Source organism: Pithys albifrons, chromosome 6, assembly GCF_047495875.1.
Source record: "Pithys albifrons albifrons isolate INPA30051 chromosome 6, PitAlb_v1, whole genome shotgun sequence".
Lineage (NCBI taxonomy): Eukaryota > Metazoa > Chordata > Aves > Passeriformes > Thamnophilidae > Pithys > Pithys albifrons.
The window spans coordinates 23,539,355-23,559,509 of NC_092463.1; the positions used below are offsets into that span (position 1 = coordinate 23,539,355).

The 20,155-nt window shown below is 45.0% G+C and overlaps 1 protein-coding gene across 1 annotated transcript in view; it reads right to left on the reverse strand.

Annotated features, from left to right (window-relative positions):
- Positions 1-20,155, reverse strand: part of ESRRB (estrogen related receptor beta) — a 127,912-nt gene that overhangs the window by 17,513 nt on the left and 90,244 nt on the right. Inside the window, exons 3-5 of the mRNA XM_071559412.1 lie at positions 14,960-15,076; positions 999-1,109; positions 200-361 (exon numbers count right to left, since the gene is read on the reverse strand). Of these exons, the coding sequence (XP_071415513.1) occupies positions 200-361; positions 999-1,109; positions 14,960-15,076 (390 nt within the window). The remainder of the gene's footprint in view (positions 1-199; positions 362-998; positions 1,110-14,959; positions 15,077-20,155) is intronic.

Sequence of the window (20,155 nt, forward strand, 5' to 3'; positions counted from 1 at the left end):
ATAAACTTATGCACCTACATCATGGGCTGCATTGAAGTTTGTTACCCATGAGAGCCCACCACAAGTAGTTTTCTGTGACAGTATTTTCCATGCATCACGTTATGAAAAAATCCTGGTTGAAGACAAAACTGATAAGCACAGAGAAAAATAATAGCTCCCTTTGCTGTTCATGCTTCCACCCTTGTAATTCCCCATTTACCTGGGATGTGCTTTGCCCAGCCAATGATCACCACCAGTTCCCTGTCTGCCAGGTCACAGAGGGTTGTCAGGGCTTTGATGTCACTCTCCGGCATGGTTGGATCAGGCATGGCATAAATCTTCTCTGGCTCAGCCACCAGCAAGTGGGAGACGATCTTAGTCACTGCACATTTCAAAGGAGAAGTTGTTGATGTATCTCCCAAGATACAAGGTGAAACCTCCTGGGGTAAAATATGACTACAGAGCCCTAGGACCTCATTTGGTCACAACAGGAGAAGACTACACTGCAGCTACACAAGCTGTAGTGATCTGCCTATGCCAAACCAGCTCTGCACAGGGATGACAAAAGCAGGAAGCTGCTGTAACACTGTCAGCTATTGTCTCGGGTAGGTCCAACAAGGGAAGAAGGAGGCACAACAATTAGCTGGTGTGATGTGGAAAAGTTTAAAGAACTGTGGGTAGTACTGAAAAGAGAAATCAGCATGGGACTGTTTTTTTTAACATAGCTTGGGTAAAGGAAAAGATCAGAATATCATTAAATGGATTTATATAATCTGCTAGGAAAGGTCTGGTATTTAACCCAAGGGACAAAGAATAATAGCTGTAAAAAGAATAATACCTGAGCTGTACTGTAGGCCCACCTAAACTACCTCTACACTATGGTGGTAAGAAAAAAATCCTAGTGCTGTTGACTGACACAGGAATCTGAAGTGACAAGTGCAACACTGTACATTTTGGGACACCAGTGAAAAGAAATATAGTGGCTGCTCAGAGGATCACAATTCAAGGCCAATACGTACATGGCTTTTTAGCTGGGGGAGGGATCTGTAAGCTCAGATAAGTGCTGCTCTCAGAATCCAGTCTCCTCTTGTATTTCTGACGGCCTCCACGGACTCGATCCAGACGAACACCTGTAGGTAAAACAAAGAAAATCCTCATGGTTTCTTAGTGCCTTAGGGAACTTTGACATGCAGATGCTTAAATTTGCTAAATAAGATGTTCCCCATACTCCAGGGAGACTCTCTCTCCCAAACACTTGAGATCTCAGCTGAACCCAGCAATCTTAATACCAACTAGACCACCTCCAGCTCCAGGCATGCTGCTGTGAGCTTTTCTTTTGCTCGAAACATTAATGAAGACAGAAATTAACCCATTCAAACTCATGAATCTCCATCAATCTAATGGGCAGATGAAAAGCTTCAGACCTCAATGGCCTCTAGATGATCTTGCTTTTAAGAAGAAAGACTTTAAATGTCAACCAAACCTGCAGTTATAAAACTAAGCTTTTAGATTTTTCTTAAAAATGAAAAGGTAAATGTTCTGTGACCTCTCACTGTTTATATTTGAAAAAAGAGACCTATAGCAAACAGATAATGAACTATGAATTCAACAAACATGTTTCTGCCTTCATCAAGTAAGGCAACTGTAATAAGAGTATAATCCAAATAAATAGAAACAATCTCTACTACAATAAAGCAATGATAAAGATGAAGTAGGGAGACACTGAAGAATTTGTGGCAGCTCTTTCAAAATACAAGGAATCAAACTGGAAATTGTACATTGAAAACAGTTCCCAGTGACACTACAAAGTACCAGTGACTGTCACCCTGCAAAAACCTATAGCAGCAAATCCTCCCCACAGATATTTATACAGTTATTTCTGACCAGCTATATGATCTCTGGTAATCAGTTCTTGTGAGACTGAGGTAACTCAGTCTTCTGGGAGAAGCAGCTTTTGATAAAAAACCACAATCTTTCAAAGTAAATATAGGAGCATTCAAATAGAATAAAATTTTGCATTTACACTATGTGTGTACTTCCTTAGAAACACACAGGAGTTTATACAATCTGATCACAGGAAACAATTATGTGATACACTTACTAATCACACTGAGCCATTAATATTTTGCAATCATAGCACTACATAAACACAAACAACTAAAAGCAAACACTCCACATCAGCTTTGAAGTGATGCTTTTTGAATAACGTGTACACCTGACAAAACCTGCAGTCTGCTAGTGAGTATTCTACCCTAGAAAGCAGTACATGTCTGTGACTCTGCATCTCAATGCCATGTTTGCTTACTATGTCATGGAAAGGAGAAAGCTTTTACAGTAATGCTCACACCAGCCACACCTGTACCACCTGAAACTGCTGCGTGCATCTAGATCCTGATACTCTTCATGGCTACAGATGCCAAACTTTGACTGACAGACAGTACCAACTACCCCCTAAGCAGCAAGAACACCAGGCCAACGCCACTCAGTTACACAGTCTGACAGCAAAACCTCTCACTGAGCAGGAGAAACAGGAATGAGCAGGAGTGGAGCTCTGCAGAACTAGGGAACTGCTGCTGCAGGTGGCTGCTGTGGGAAGACAGCAGGTATTGAAGATGGAGAGGAAGACATGAAGCTGACACAAGTGAGCTCAGGTCACACTGAGTAATTTCCTTCCCCTGTCCCATTTTCCTTTTCTGACTGTGTGTGGAGAATTCACTGACATCCCTAAGTACCACCTTTCTCCTCCGTTACATGGTATTCTTTCTGAAAATTATGCCTATTGCTTCTTTTAACTCCATTCCCAGCAGAAAGTAGCCTGTGGGCAAGACTCCTTCCTGGGAGCCCGAACACGCTCCAGAAACCAATTTCAGAAAGGACAGCCAGGGAATTCCAAACCTGAGGTCATCTAGGGAGATCCCTGAGGAACAGCACTAATAAAGTCCTGGATGAAGCAGGAAATTTTCATTTCCGTCCATGATTTCTTTCCCTCTATAAATGTACCCTGGTCTCCTAAGAAAGAAGACCCCTATTACATACTTTGCTGAATGAATGACACCCATCTATAAGCCAGCAGGCAGAGGACAGAGAGACACAAATTTCAGGAACCGCCGGTAAACCATGCAACAAGGTATGAAAATTAAAGGGGTCAGGAGTACACTGTTGAAAGATTATAGAGAACAGGCTGCAAGACTTCAGGACTGAATCACAGCTTCCTGGGACGCTCCTAGACAAAGGGTGCATTCCTTCACACCAGTGGTCATCTGTGCAAGGAGATGCCATTTTCAACCCAGTAGAAATCAACACACAGCCCTCCAGGATGCTTTTGCTGTGTAGTTTGATAAGCAGCAGGGAGAGGGAACTGGGAGGAGTAGGGACCAAATCGGGGAAGAAGCTTGTTTCCTCCTCTCAAGGAGAAGCATGCCATCCTCCAGTGCTTGGCAGAGGGATGGCTGCACAGGTTGGAGCAGTACTAGGGACCCTCAATCGGATTATAAGGACACAAAGGACTTAAGTGCATTAAAAAAAGATAAGAAAGACGCAGAGAGATTTACCCTCCATCCCTCCTTCCCTCACTGAGCAGATAGAGGTCTGTTTGCCCAAGGACTTCAGCTTGTTAATTTTGAATAGCTGTTTGTCCTCCTCTTGTTCCCCTTTCCTGTATGACACTCCTTGAGGCAAATGTTTTCAATCAGCACTCACAGAGACACTATTCTACCCTGTCATCATCGCTCCAGCCGCAGAGCTGGTGAACAGACTGACCCCCACAGTAGCACATCCCTGCACCAGCTGCTCAGTGCAGTGACCTGCAGGTGCTACAGTAAACAAAAGCATTTCATCTGCCGAGTCCCTGACTGTCACATTCCAGACATAAGCATCACGGTAAAATCCCTCTCCCAAAGATCTGACAGCCTAATGGGTCATATTTCGATAAAAGGAAAGGGCATGACCAAAATCAGTATCTGTGGTACTGAGGTGCTCAGGTTAATGCCTGCTGCTCTATTTTGAGTTCCTCTGTGGTTGATTTTAAGATAGGCAGGCTGGTTATGATGCAGCTCTGAGAGGGACATCAAAGGACGGTAAAATGGAGTGGGGAGGTGTGGTGGGTGAGATCAGAGAAGCAGCATGAAGGAAAGCACTGAGCAGAGAAGAAATGGAGGGGGACGTAAACTGGGCTATGAATGAAGTGGGAGAGTGTAAGGAGAAGGGAGATGAAAGAGAGAAGGCTGGAGCAAGGCTGAGTGGTGCAGACATTGTCATTGCAAGGGCAGGTTTCACAGCAAACGTGCAGCCATCTGAACATTAACTGCAAGGTGCAACAGCCACTTATGAGATGCAGCTGGTCCACACTGAAGACTCTTCAATATGATGTGGTGCTGCAGCCTTACAAGACAGCAGCAAAAGAAAGTAGTTGTCTTCCAGCTCCTGCACAAAGCCTCGTTCTCACAGGGATCACAACTGGCCAGTTCAAAGGAAAGAAGCACTCACCCTATAAAACTGTCACCATCACAGGCACTCCTGGACCCACTTTTTTGACATTATCAGTAAGGAGGTGGGATTCAACAGTACAGGGCAAAATTTGGAAAGTATCACCCCTTGATAACTTATCTTGTTGGCAGTTCCTTTAAATGAAGGAACTGTCTATTCTGGAAATATTCCCTCTCCTCCCACTCCCATGTATTGCAAGAAAGCAGTGCTGTTCATTGAATTTGTTACCTTTTGAGGGGCCTTGAATAAGAGTCCTGCCACCTATCTGACCTAGGTATGTAGCTGACAGTGGTGTATGCTATGGGGATTGAGTCCCAGCTCACCAGCAGCTCACTCTCAGCTTCCCTGCCAATCAGAGCCCCTCTAACCTAGTAGGGATGAGAGCAGAGCCAGGACTTGTGCTGGACTTCTCAGTTCAGCATCCTGCCTGGGGCATGGATGTCAGTTTTCTAACTGTCCTGTGGGTGCCACTCGTGTTCCAAGTGCTCTCGAAGAGAGGTCTGTGCCAGTACCAAGCCTCTGCAGTTGAAGAGCTGATCTGCTGATCTGTTCAAGCTCACTGCATTTCTCTGACATGCCCCTCGGAGAGACGTCTGCCTGACAACTTTGGGATCAGATGTCCCCTTACTGACTTGATAACATCAGGCTTTAGGGTTTTTTTCTTAATGGAAGTAAAATAATTCCAGCTTTTTTTAAAAGCTGGACCACGGCCGAGACTGTCGGAAGTAAAAATAGCCGAGTATGCAGAGGCGACAGCACAGAGAGTCAGGTTTATTTTCTCTTTTATTTTCTGGGTACTAAAAATAATCTTAAAAGCTCTGTGAAGCTAAGCCCTGGCCAGTGCGAAATGTAGTCTAGGCCCAATATCAGCTGTTGCATCAAATTACTAGCCTCACCTTACTTTGCATCAAGTTCTACCACATGCTCATGAATTGATAGGAACAGAATGATCTACCTTGGCAAAAGAGCTAAGATAGGAGCCAAGCTACAGGGTTTGCATGGCACAATATGAGTCTAGACCAAGGACAACCAAAGGGAACACAGGGCCAGGAAGCAATGGCAGAGTGGCTGCTATTGCAGAGCTTCCCTGATACATCAGTCAGGTCCTGTGCCCACTGCCCATCTAATTCTTGACCTGCAGTTTCCACACCCCAATGCAGCCTATTTGCTTTTCCAGCATCTGAGGTGGGGTGGTGCTCCATAGCTAACAGAGATGCACCTGGCCTCAGAAGTTGCAGGAAGTTCCAGGAAGCTGGAAGGTATAGACTAAGAGTAGAAAAGAAAGGAAGTGAAAAGGGTTGTGCACAAGGTATCTCCCACAGAATTTCCCTTCTCCTTTCTGTTTCAGTGTGGTGATGGGATGAGTGAGCCAGAAGGAAGCCTATTAAGGAAACAGCGAACAGTGACGATGATAAAAGTCAGACCTGCCAAGATGGGGAAAGAAACACACTACAGGGAAAGGCATCTCTGCCTAATAGGAATGAAGAGGCTTCAGCCTGACTAGGCTCTCATTTGTTACTTAGATTCCAGCTTGGGATGGGGCAAAGACCGCTTTATACTATTAGGCTCTTACACTGCTGTAAAAAGAGGACAATCCCACAACAATCTTCTGGTATGTATCCAACTCATTGAACTTTGCAATCGTTGCACATCAGCACAGCCAGAAGAACCCAGTAACTAGCATGGTGCAGGTCAACAAGCCTGGAAATTACACTTGGAAAGAGAGGGTAGGGAACTAGCCTGGGGAGGCGGGCAGCAGAGATGAAAATCCATCTCCTGTGTTGCAAGGCCCTACAGAACGATTAGATCAGTTCAAGCAGGATACTGCAGCCTCTTTCACCTTTGATGTTTTCAGGGTTATGTTAGTCAGGTAGGTTTCTTTGCTGTCTAGCTGGCTGAAGAGTCCCTGGACTTACAGAGACAGGTTTGCCCTGTGATGCCTGGTGATACCTGGTACCAGAAGCTCTCACATGCTTTGGAGCAGTAACAGAAGGTGTCAGCTCCTCTCACATAGGAACACAAGCAGCATGTCCCAGATAGCTGGTCCAAAGCATACAGAGTCTGGTGCAACTCACACAGCTTGAAAAACAGTCCTCCTCCTCCACCAATGCCAGCTGCACGACTGCCAGCTCTGCAGAGCTGGCTCTGCAGCATTAGCCACTGCTGTCTCTCCAATGTACATCCTCCTTCCTATGCTGAGCTCTTCTCACCATGCTCCCTCAGTCACCCTGGAAAATCAAAAATTAAAAAGGGCTTCAAGGGCAAATGGGCATAAAGAATATCTTAGTACCTTGTTCTCTGTAGTAAGCCCCACACCCACATTCACTCCATGTCCACAGTTCATGCAAATGTTCTCCTTTGATTGTCTCCCCTCTCAGCCCTCTAAACAGTCTGAAACAGGACAGCAGCTCTATTGGTTATGTTACCCATGGCCACAATGCCTGCAGAGCAGCACGGTGAGGGGCACTGTGCAAAAGGAGCAGATGCAGGCACATGCCTGCCAGGAAAAGACCAAGGTTGCCTTTCACAAGAGGACCTAAAGGATGACAAAGCCACAGCACCATTGACTTTCCGAGAGGTAGTGCTCAGAGATAAAGCATCAGAGAATTGTTTGTTGCCTAGAGGAATCTGCAGCCCTGGATGTGATTTGACTCTCTTTACTTTAGCCTTTGATAGCTCCCTTCTATGCATCTGGGCTCCCTTGACATACAACAGAGAGAAGAAAGCACCTCCACACTCATCTCACTGGCCAGACACTTATCTGAGGAGGAGTGATCACAGATACTTCTCCCCACTGACTACCAAGAGAACCCTTGCAGGGTCAAACAATGCTTTCTCTAGTCCTGTTTTCAGTCTCAGTCTGTTCAGGTGAAGCGTATTTTGGAAGAGATAGAGAAGCATAAGCATAGATCAAACCCAACGATTTTTACGTATGTGACACAATGGAGAGGCTCCCAGTGCTGCATGAAGAGGGGGCTGCTTGTAACAGAGATCCACAGAGGTGAGGGAGTTGGACCTACCAACACAGCATGCTGCTGCTTTGGCCAGCCTCTTGGAGACACTCTGCTTGAGCCTTGCAGCCTTGAAGCATCTTCTGAAGTCCTCACCTCAACAGCAGCTTTTCCAACGGTAAGAACTATTGTCCACTTAGTATTTCATTCTTAAATTGAAACAGCTGTGCCAGGCAATTCTGAGTAAAGACCCTCTCAGGATACCCTGCAGACCAAGAGCAGGCACAGACTTCAAAGGTGAGCCAGGGGAAGGGACTGACAATCTCAGCAGAGCTGTGATCTATGGTGCACATAGATTGCCAGAGGCTGTGCAAATGTTGATGCACATGCCTTAAACTACTGTAGAGCAGTGGTGCATATATTCAGTCCCATCCCATTCTTGGTTACCTCAAAGAATCTTACGTGCTGTGCTGTGAGAACTGCCTAAAAGCTTGTAGCACAACTGTTAGGAAGGATCTAAACATCCCTGGATGGTTGTTGCAGTTTTTATCTGCTTCCTCTTTTCTGTACATGTTATAAGAGCACTAAGCACAACTTTTGGTGGCAGAACACACAAAGTGTTTATCATAAACCTGTATAGAGATGATGTGTCCCTGAACTCACACAGGTATGTATCAGTGGAGCCTGGAATTCATGTTTGATAGAAGGGAGATTTAGAACCTAGGCAGATTAATAGCTCAAAATGAATGGGAGGAACCAAACTAAATAGATTCACAATCCAATGGGAGAAGGTGTAGGGGTGGTCCTGGATGTGCCATTCTTATGTCGCAAAAACAGATACCAAGTGCCATGAGTCCAGTGTGCCCTTTGTGGACAGCCCATCCACTGGAAGTCTCCTCTTTGGAGAATTACCATCACCCTACCAGAGGCAGCACATGCTCTGTGTCACATCATTACCCAGCTCAGCTCCAGCCACACAGCAAATACCCAATTTTTGCCTTGGAAAATTTTTGGGTGTGGATGGTATAGACATCAAGATGCCACTCACTGCTCCTGGAGATCCTGTTTCAAAGGACAGGGGGTTTCCTGTCTGTTTTTAAAAACGATATTTTAGAGGAAGAAAAACAATTTTTCATTCTCTTTTTTTTCATTTGGATACCTCCAATAGTGGTATTTATGGCAGCAGCTGGAGGAATAATACTCTATAAATACAAAGGCATTAAACCGCACACAGTAGCAACGCGATCAGGGCTACCTTTTAATTTCCTGACATGAGCTGGCCACTAACCCAATTACCCAGGATCCCCAAAGGAACCTTCATTCTTCCCAAGAAGCACAGAGCAAGAACCCAAGCATATTGCAGAGATGTCAGCTGAGCTTTCACTGAAATCAAATATCTTTTTGAGAACACAGGGCCTAGAAGCAGGGATGAGGACAGGGGAGAGAAGTTGCTGGAAATGTATTGCTCCATTGTCAGATTTTTTCACTTGAAAACAGACAAGAAACACACTCCATTTGGTCAGACTGCTGAAAAGGAGCTCTGCTGTTGATTCAGTTATCTGGATTTTAAGAGGATGAAGACAGTTAGTAAGCAGAAGTAGCTTGAGATGGCCAGTGTTTGGAAACCCTTGTTCAGATACTGGATGACTGCATCAAATTTACAACATCACAGAGCCATGACTGTCCAGCATGACAGATATGATTCCCTGGGGAAAATTTACATCAGCAGCTGCTAACAGAAAGAGAAGAATCAGGAGTAAATACCAGGAAGTTCCACTGGCTACGGGGTTTCCTAATCAGCCAGGGTCTTGAAAAGGAGAAGCATGGATTTAAGAGACAAATGTTTCTGAAATTTGGAGATTAGTCTCACCATCTCTGAAGTGGGGACCACCTCCAACATTCACAGAGATGCAGGCACTTAGGCAGCACAAGGGTTACCAGGTTATTGCAAGTTCCTGTGAAGCAGGTATTCCCCAAAACATGAGGGACAGGAGGGAAAGGGGAACAAGTAAGAGGAAGATAAGCTGAATGAACTCTGGTGTCTCTGAGGTTGACTTATCTGTCCTGTTTCACTACCTGGCCTTGCAGTGTCAGTATCCATATGCCAGCAATCATTACATCAGAAATAGTATTAGACAGATAGGAGTCCAAGAGCTTGGGCAATGTGTGACAAAGAATTTGGGTTCCCTGTTGAATTTTAATATATTCTCTAGCATTTCTTATGGAAATGCATTAGGAGCAAAGGAACAAAGCCTGGGAAAGGAATGATTGTACCTGGCATTACTGCACCACAACAGATACAGCTCTGGGAAGAGAGTCATCTAGGAAAGAGAAATCTTTACTGGATAATTGCCTAACCTCTGTCTTGCTGTTAAAAAGCTCTCCTTTACTGCATCCAGATGAAGATTATCTTCCTCTACCTTCTTTCCTTGCATTTGTAGACTTTACCAGCATCACACAAGAAATAGCTGCTGGGTGACTCCTGAGAGCCAGGTGGCTAGATCTGAGGACAACTTACCTTCAGAGACATCCAGAGTGGGACAAAACAATTTGTACAGGGTAGGTTTCCTGTCCTGGGAATTTCCACTCATGCTTTTAGCACGTCAAATGTGTGTAGATCTGGGGACTCCTACCTTTTCTGCTTTCTGAAATAAGGTACACCTGGTCTATCACAGGACACATCCCCAAGGCCCATTCAGTCTTTGCTCCCTTTCTACCCCATAGAAAGGACCCATGCTGGAGCATTTTGTGAAGAACTGCAATCTATGGGAAGGACTCACACTGGACAAGTTCATGAAAGACTGTATCCTGTGGAAGGGACCCCACACTGGAGTGGGAGAACAGAGTGCGGAGGAAAGAGCAGCAGAGATGAAGTGTGATACACTGACAACAAACATCCAGTCCCTATTCACCTGTGCTGCTTGGGGTGCAGCAGGTCATGAGTGAGTTGAGCCTCAGAAGAAGCAGAAGTGGGAGGAAAGTGGTTGGTTTTGTTTCTATTTCTCAATGTCCTACTCTCTTATTAATTGGCAATAAATTAATTTTCCCTAAGTCAAGTTTTGTCTGTGACAATAATTGCTGAATGATCTATCTGCCTGTTGCTATCTCAATCCACAACCTTTTTCAGCATATTTTCTCTCTCTGAACTGCTGACAAAGGAGAGTGAGAGAGCAACTTGGTGGGCACCTGGTGGCCAATGAAGGTCAACCCACCACACTGACATACAGAGAAGGACTGAAATCACTGTCCTTGACACAATGCCACTCTCTAAGGTGACACATAGGATTGTGACTTCAGAGAGGCAGCAGAGGTGTGGAGGGCAAAGCTATGAGGTCATGTTTAACCAGCCAATGCCCAAACTAAAACCTCTGAACCCACATACACAAGCCATGTGTCATCTGAAATTACATCTGGCTCTTGAAGACAAATAAATTGCTGTAGAACAGAAAGGCCATAGGTGGCTAGAGCATCAATGGCAAGGGTATGTTCTACCTAAAACTGACAAGGTATATTGAGTTTTTAAAAGAGACCTGCCAAGCTGCTGAAATTTCCCTATCCATCATTCCAGAAAGCCGGAGAGATCAAGATCTACTCTGTAGAGACCAGAGTTAAAGAGCTACACTCGATCATTGACTGTAGATGGACAGTGATGGGAGCAAAGAGAGGCAATTGGATGGACAAAACCAGGGATACCCAGCTCTGAAAAATGCCCTTCCCCTGCAAGTTGCAGGGCATGCTTTCCTTCACTGGCCATCCCCACTGGGAAGATATGTATGTAGGTGTCAACTTCTCCATTTGGAGTGGGCAGTATCAGAGGTTGTTCAAGTTTCCTTGGTTTTTGCAGGGCAGAGGACCATACACTTTTACAGGACAAAGCTGTGAAGACGCTCATCTCCCATACCCTGCAGGCTGGTGCTTCACCAAGGCCAAGAGCAGCAGGGTACAAGTTTTCTGGGGACAGTGCCTCTCCAGAGGAGCACTGGGACTGGAGTCTGCAGGAATTCTGGACTCCAGATTCAGCAGCTTCCTATATGAGCCTGCTAGTGAGGGCTAATTAATGCTCTCCCAGGGCACATTCCAGATGGAATGGGAAAGTGAGAGACAGGCAGCCAGACAGGCCAACACTTCAGACATCTGAGCCAGTTGGGCTCCATAGGCAGAGAGTTCTGCTTGCCACTTTCCTCAGTGAGTCTTGCCTGCCCTGCAGTGTCATGACAGGAGAACCCGAGACAGAGAAGCTCTGGTGTCCGTGCAGTTCCCTTGTTGCAATACATTGATTGTTGCTCTCTCAAAGAAAGTGGCCTGGATATCTGAGACACCTATTGATTGCTCAACTGGCTCTCTTCCTGCCCTCATCCTCATTCACTCAGCATTGCCTGAATAACCTGCAGTTCTGTGTTGGGGGATGTCTCCCCAGACCTTAAAGGGCTACATTCACAGCTGTGCCTAGCTGCAGCCCATGTATGGAGGAGAGACTTCGGGTGGCCCTTATATGCAGGCCGCAAGGGCGGGACCTAAGTCCTTACTGCAGCATCAAGCTGAGCATTTCAAGCATAAGGCAGGGCTGGAAGTCATGTCTACTTGTTTTTGCCATCTTTGAGTTCTGATGCCTTCTGCTTGAAGAACAGGCTCACAGCACATGTCCAGCAGGCAGGAGGGAGTATGCACATCATCTATGGTGACAATAACTAGGAAAATGAGAAGAAATTCTGAAGCCCTTAAACAGCTACTGATGAAATATCATACTCTTTCTCTTGAGCAAACAGACAGTTTCTTTACCTGGAAACATCCCCACTAAGTTACAAGCCCCATGACAAGAACATCAAGGAGAAAGATGTTAAGAGAGGAACCAGTTTCTAGATCTCGCCTTTAACCAAAATACTATTTTTCTCCAAACTCATGATAATCAAGGAGGAGAAAGAATATAGCTTAGCAACCTTCTGCCCAGGATGAAGAGAGAGGTACACCAAGGCAAAGTTGGAAGTAAACTACTGAAAGGAAAAAAAAATCATAGCTCTAATATCAAGACACATCTTGTCCTAATGAATGCTTGGAGACTGCAGGATAGGCTCTCTGGGGAAACAAACATTGGGGATTTTTAAAAACTGTTGAACTACTAGAACTGTACAGCTGGGAATGCTGGTGTCTGGGCACAGAAAAGGAATGGATGAGCTAATAAGATGACAGATCAGCAATGGAAAAGACCAATGAACCTTTTCTAATCCAAAATCCCTTGTCAATTCTGCATTTTGAGCATGTCAAACAATTGTGGATTTGTTCTTTCTAGAAACTCCTGACTCTGTGGAGACCAAAGTGTGGAAAACCATTTTTCTCCCTTCTTGGATTTGGCTTTTAAAGATGTATACTGATTGAATTCTGTATACTAATACCTTGTGCTTCCACCAAGCTTCACATTAAGTTAACTAATTGGTCCTTATAATCATTTTGCAATGCAAAGCAGTAGGACTTTTATTTCTCAGCTTGGAAAACTGAGCAAAATAAAGAGAAAAAAAGATGCCAGCCCAACATTACTTGACCACTCTGAGGTAGGACAGAGGAGTCCTATTAGCAGAATGCTGGTACAGTCTCCTCTTGATATTATCATGTGCTCTTGTATCCCATTGCTATCGATAAACCTTTCTGCTGTATATTCCACAGCACTAAATATTATGGGCAGGATCACAGATACGCTAAAATCATAGCAAAGCACCCTTCCCCGGTGACTTTAATGATGCCAGATCAATCCCTATATGAATAACTAAAGACACTTCAGCACAAAAACAGCCTTAAGAGTCAAATTTCATTTTGCCATGAGTAGCATCCCATAGGGTTCAGGAGTTCAGGCACAGCATGGTGTGAGTGAATCTACACTGTTTTCCAGTCTAACTCTGGTCTGGAAGGAGTTAACTGTTTTCACACAGCTTGGAAGCTTAGACACAAAAACCTCATAGGACCCTGCTCTGAAGAGTGTTGAACTACCAGAATCAGAAGATGCCCTGGCCACACAGTGAGCATGCCAGCACTGGCTCCTGTGACTGCTCCCCCAGCTGCCACCTCCGAGACGCTCAACTGCTTGGATGCCGGGCAGCACAGACACAGGCAACCAGCAAGCCTGGACCCAGGCTGCTGATCTGCAGAGTGATTTGAGCCACTACAGGCTTTTAAGAATGTTTTATGGGATTCATATGAATAGGCTACAGCGCATTATCAACCTGTGCTCCCACTAAAGCCAGCATCACTCCTGTGTATTGGCATGTGGGAAAGGGGATACATCTCCTCCCTGAACTACCACATAGAGAGAAGCAGGTTTTCAGTGGTCCCTCTTTAACTATGAAGTAGGTGACTCCTTCCCAGCAGTCGATCAAGATCCTGTGAGTCTACCACTTCTACACTTAGGTCAGGGTGGGCCAGACTACACAAGTCTGCATCCCTGCCCCTGGGTAACTGGTGTGCTCTAGACGGAAGACACTCAACCACAGAAACTTCACATCCATCAAAGAACAAAATGAGTTTAACACCTAACCTGCATTCTTTACAACACTGGCTGCCACCAACCTGTTTCCCAAGAAATGAAAGGGTCTCAGTAAGAAGCAATACACACTCAAGTGACATTGCACAATTCATCACCAGCTGCTATGATGTTATAACCTGGAAGAAAGTTGTGTGCTGGCATCATGGCACCAGCACACAGGACTTGTGCAGTCCACAGCCAGCTGTTGTTCCTTGTGGTTAAGCTGAGGGGGACCATGCTCTGCCAGGTACAGCAATGCAGAAGGTTACATGCAATGCTTCTCCTTCCCTCCCCCTCCTCCCCTCACTGCCTTTTCCAGAGGGACCCAAGGGAAACAAAGCTTTAAAGTTAATCTATAAGAATGTGTTTAATTGCCACTGAATTCCCTGTGGTTCACCTTGAATGGACAAGGATTGAGGAGGGGGATGGGGGAGAAAAAACAGCACAAGAGAGAAGCTGAACACTGCTAAGAGAGCTCTGAACACATCAACAGGCTGAGCACAACACAGGTTGAGCATGCAGGGCAGCGGATCCACAACTCCCAGACAAACCTGTGCTACCAACCATCTTCAGAAAGTCTCCCAAGTGGCAATAGGGGCAGACCTCCATCACACACTGGGCCACAGCTTTGCACTAACTCCATCCTTTCCTTATGAAGCCTAGCCAACCCAGTCATGATCACAAAGAACCTCTCCTCCTCAACACTAAAAAATTACCTGGGGGCAAGAGCAGCAACATCCTCCAGCCCAGGGCTCCTTTAGGAAAGAAGACAGTCTGGCACATCCAGTTTTCAGTTATTTGTCAAATTTGCAAGTACTAGTAAAAGCATCCTAGCATGAGGGTGCTGACTAGAACCACTCTCCTCTCTGGACTGCCCTCTTAGTCACTGGCCATTCTGACTTGTTTACAAAGCCAGTAGAAACATAACTTCAGAAAGCCAGATAAGGCAAACATGTAGATAACGTAGGAGATCCTGCAAGACCTAGAGTCCCAAGCACTGTCACGACAGAGAAAATTTCTCATTCTCTCTTACCTTCTTTTAGCATCCCCACTTTGAGGCATTTCATGAAGCGACAGGCCTGACAGGACTTGCGCCTCCGTTTCGTGATCTCACATTCATTGGTAGCCGGGCAGCTGTATTCAATATTCCCTGCAATCAAACACAGAGATGGTCACCCAGGTATCACATTCTCCCCACTGATCCAGGGACAGGCTGTAATGCCCAGATATTCTCACCACCATCAGTCTGTGTATGTTGTACATTTGCTCACTAATTTGCACACACACATCCTCTGAGACTACAGACAGGTGACCCAGTTAAGGGGCTGACTGCAATGCTGGGCTTTCAGGCGCAATGTGTGCTCATTCCTGGTGCTACACCCCTTGTTCCCTGAAGCCCAGGGCTGAGTGTGGGAGCAGTTCAGACATTAGCTGCATTTCCTTTGCTGCCAGTCATGCTCCACATCTGTGGGATGACTGTCACCTGTCCTTCTTAGCCTTGCTTGGGGAACCAGGGAGTTAAGAGACGGCATTTGCTCCTTTGCTTCCTCCTGCCAGCTGGCATACTACAGGTAGTAGGGAAGCAGTAGGTCTGCATTGAGAAAGACAGATGATATATCCTGTAAAATGAACATGGGTTACCTGTGCAAATCTTTACAGTTTATTAGTTCTTGTGCACCTGCCTCTCATCCCTCTGCAGAGTATTATCTTTTTTTTCTCATTCCCTTTTGCTATAAGCACCTCACAACACTGCCTCCCAAACAAAACAGGGAAAAATAAGCATCTCAAATTTATTTCTAGTCAAATCATATTTTATTATAAGCCAAGACTGTAACTGAAACATGGATGCAAGGATCTGATATGAGGATGTAAGTGGAATTATGCTGGATCACAGTGTAAGGTAACAACTATTTAGCACTAGAAGACAACAAACAGAAATGGCTGTCTCCATCCTGCCATTCATTTTGAGGTGATGCTTCAGAGGCCTATTCAATGTTTGTTATGGACCTGGACTAGAAATCCAAGCTTGGCAGTGATGCATTGACAATGACAATACATTTAAGGCAGTCTAGCTACTGGCAAATCAGGCAGCACTGAAAAGGGTATCTAAGCTCCACAGTCAGTTTAGAAGAATGGAAAAGTTGGTCTGATGATTTAGAGCAGAAAATTGAGATTCAAGAGTTCAACCAGAACTCTAAGGAAGAGTGTAGGTAAGAGCTGAGACAACACACAGTATGAATTTCACACAGCATCAGATCAGAAGTAGAGTTTACAGTTTAGTAACACTGGGACAGGACTTGATTTTTGTTCCTACTTCTGTAACCGATTTCTATGTTCTTCCACAAGACCTTTTCCTCCTCTAAATAAAGATCAACAATCTGATACATATCAATCTCTCAGCATGGTGATTAAACCCTGGGGCTAAGTAAGCTGCTGGAAAGCCCCTTGGAAATCTGACTGCAAAGGCAGAGCACAGATTCAAAAGAAAGAAAGCACTGTTTAATTTCTCTCATTATGCTTGGCCCATGTTGGGTTAAACTCCAGGTACACACAATCCTCAAAGCCTGAAGGTGATTGGTCTGCTAGTTACAAACATTCTACCTCTTGCATCTTGTTTTGTCACAAGACTTGCAACTCAATCCTAAACTTCAGCCCAGCCACCCCATTCCTCACCATTGTTCATCCACCCCCCCAAAAAGCCAGTTTTTCTGTAGGAGCAGAGTGTGCTGCACAAGTTGCTTCCATTCAGGTTGTATTTTGTCATCATGCAGCACCTGAATTTCAATAGCCAGTCACGTATCAACATTCTCAGAGAGCTGGAAATTAAGATTCAAGCTTGATCTCAAGGTAATAAACAAACTCCTGCTCTAGACACAGAGCTTCAGCACTTTACAGATCCATAAGTGTGGTGGCTGTGATCTCATGATCAGATACTTGCTGTGCCCCACAGAGGAAGGAACATAGCACGGACAAACCTGGGATAAAACTCAAATGTCTCACTTTGTAAGGTTTTGCCTTTGTTTCAGTGCTGACCTTTCTCACCAAAGTCAAGATCAGAGTTCTGGAGAGATAGAAGATTTCATGTTTTGTGGTACAAAGGCCAAAACTCTGCCCCCTAACACAGAGATGCTATACCAAGGGCACTGAACCCTTATAGCAGCTGGAGGCAGTGACAGCCCACATATGGCAGCTCAAGATCCCTCCACAGTGTCAAGCAGAACCCCCAGCTTGCCCATGCCTCCAGTTCCAGGTTTCCTTGACAAGGAAAGTACTGGAAAGGGTCTACAAAACATACATCACAACTAAATGTAATAGTGTCAGAGTATGTGTAGGTACTAGTTACCACACACATGCTGGATGTACAGCTGGAATAAGCACTTATCAAAGGCACTTCTGTACTGGAATCATGACTCTTACAGGAGCAGAGCCAGAGACTGGTGAGCCCTGTGCAAGCTCCCCTTCCTAGACAGCAAAGCAGTGGCCACCATGTAGTGCAGCAGCCCTGTAGGTTTGCTGGTTAGCACAGATGTAAAATTACACCCAGCACTGCTGGGACATCCTCCTTCAGCATGCTTGTTGCCTTCACACTAAACACAGGCTCATGTGCCTCCTCCACACTGTGCCCAGTCTAAAGGAGTAAAGCACCAGCTGCTGTGTCTTACAGCCCTCTCCACAGGTACAAAACCTAGAGGTGAGTGTCCCTCTACCCTCTTGACACAACAGAATGCTGCCAAAGTAAATGGAGTTTTATATCAGGCTCAAAAACATGCCACAGCTGGAAAGGCATCTGCCATTATTGCAGGAAGCAGGGACATCACCAGGGGAGGCACAATCAGCATTACCCAAGCAGAACTCAATCAAGAAAAACTATCGTCTCCAAAAGTTTAACAAAGTTCTCTGACTTTTTTTTTCTGTGTGTGTCTCAATTTCTTTTATGGGTCCTGGGGCTGACTGCCAGCACAGTGAGCTGCTCACAGCTCCCTGTAATTTCTGTAAGTGCCCTGTGATAAAGTGATGAGATTAACTCATCGAAATTCCAACAGCCTCCCGGAGGCTGGCGGTCACACCACCAGCCCAGCTGCCAGCGCAGGGGTCTCAGAGAGCTTCCCTTCAGTGCCACAGCCTGAGTGCTGCAAAGTCCTGCAGAAGAGCAGCAGCAGACAAGGGTGCACATGGACAACTCTGTATGCAACAACAGAATTTGAGTCAAGTCTCTGCGTGTCATGAACTGTAGATTATGTGACCCAGAAGGAAAGGGCAGAAAAACAGGTAACCTAATAGACAAGCCCTTATTTTGAGCTGTTGCTTATTAGAGAGATTTCCTTTACCTAGATATTTACATGTGATCTGAAAAAAATGGTAGAACCTCACCAATACCACGGCACAAGATTTACCTAAAAATGCCTTAAAAAAGTCAAGTGATGGATGAACAGATCAGAGTGTGGATTTCTTCTAAGCCTTCATATGTCACCTTGGAGAGCAAATCACTTCCTCTCTGTGTCCTAGTTTGCTCACCTGCAAAATGATACAAACACCAAACACACCTTCTGGGGAGACTGCAAGTCTTATTCATTAAGGTTTAACTGTACTTCAAAGCCTTTAGATGAGAAAGAAACAGTGAAGGACTATTAAAGTGACAGATCATGCTTTATATGCTGGAGAACTGCAAAATTAGACTTTTGACTGTTAAACAATTTGGAACATGATTTTCAGTGCATACATAATAGGAGCATCTGAAAACTGCACACCAGATCTTGGTCATTCAAGAGACCCTATATTCACCCTATCTCTCTGAACGGGAGGGACTTGGAAGAGGAGAATACCTCCCCAAGCTTGGGCAGCACAGTAAAGTCCCACTAAGCTCCTGCTTAAATTATGTATAGGGTTTCTCAGGAGAGTTGAGGTTGGAATTAGGACAGCACTGAGGGCACAAGCACTCCCTTGCTTACTACCTTTCTAGAAACCTGTTCTACAAGGAAACTCTGGAAAGACTACATAGAAATAGCCAAGAAAGTCTTTAAAGCTAAATAATTTTCAGCTTCTGATTGCTAAGAAAACCAATCTCTCTTTTTCTGATTTCTTCTTCATTGCTATTCACTTAAATTAGCCCTTCTAAATGAGGCATCATAGACAAAGTCTTGGTGTGAGGAGAGGTACTTTGTGAAAGTCAGAGGAAAATCTCTCCAATGAGCTGCATGAGGTAAGAACGGTTATTTTCAAGCCCTAGTTTTCAAAGAAAGGGATTCAAATACTAAACCTCTAAAGCTGCATTTAGGAACTTGAATAAGCAAAATGATTTTCAGCAGGGTTATCCTATGCTTCAAGGGACATGACCCTGATCTAGGTGCCTGAGTACATACAAACATCAATACAGGTTCTTATTTTTGAAAAGGAAAAAAATCAACCCTCAAAAAACCCCAAGACACCACCCAAACAAAAAAATGCCCCAACAAAACCAAAACTCCCCAGCAGTGTTTATCACTTATAGGAAAATGAGAGTTTGGAAAAGCAGGTGAGATAAGCCCTAGTGCTTGGATTAACCAAAATTTTACTTCATGTGGCTGATACAGTAAGAAAAACAGACATGTGATCACCAAGGCTTCAGGACTCTTGACACTACAAGAGGAAAAGGGGATACACAGAGGGATAATACCAGCACTGTTTGCCTCCTCGGAGTGGCACACCTGGCTCCTGCTCCACAAAAGCAGACCTGGACATTCTGCACAACCCAACTCAAATCAGCCTCCTGCTTACACAGGGATACAGGACATGGGCCCTGGGGCAAGTTTGTCTGTAGGGTTCAAACACAGAAATATTTTACAGATGTTCCACTGAAAAGGTCCTTCTGCACAGAATTCTCTGTACAGATGGACTGAGGCAAACAGAAAACACAAGACTAATAGAGCTGAAGTTGCACTGGAGATGGTTTTTTAAATCCAACTGCTAAAACTGTGAATAGTAAGCAGCAGTGAGGTGCTAGATCATGAAGTACTGCACTTTCCCTGGTTAAGTTTCAAAAGTCTCTGGAAAGCTGTGAACTCCCACCTGAAAAGTAGCAGGCACATTTCTAAGGACAGAAGGATGAGACAGTGTCTGGCTCCCATGTAGGGACACAAAATTTCCTTTGTGCATGTAGATGGCAATGCTCTTGTGCCCATGAAAAACTCTCAACTGCTCCTCCTTTCCCAGAACCCACTCTAAGCACCATAACAAAACCAAAGAAGTCCTA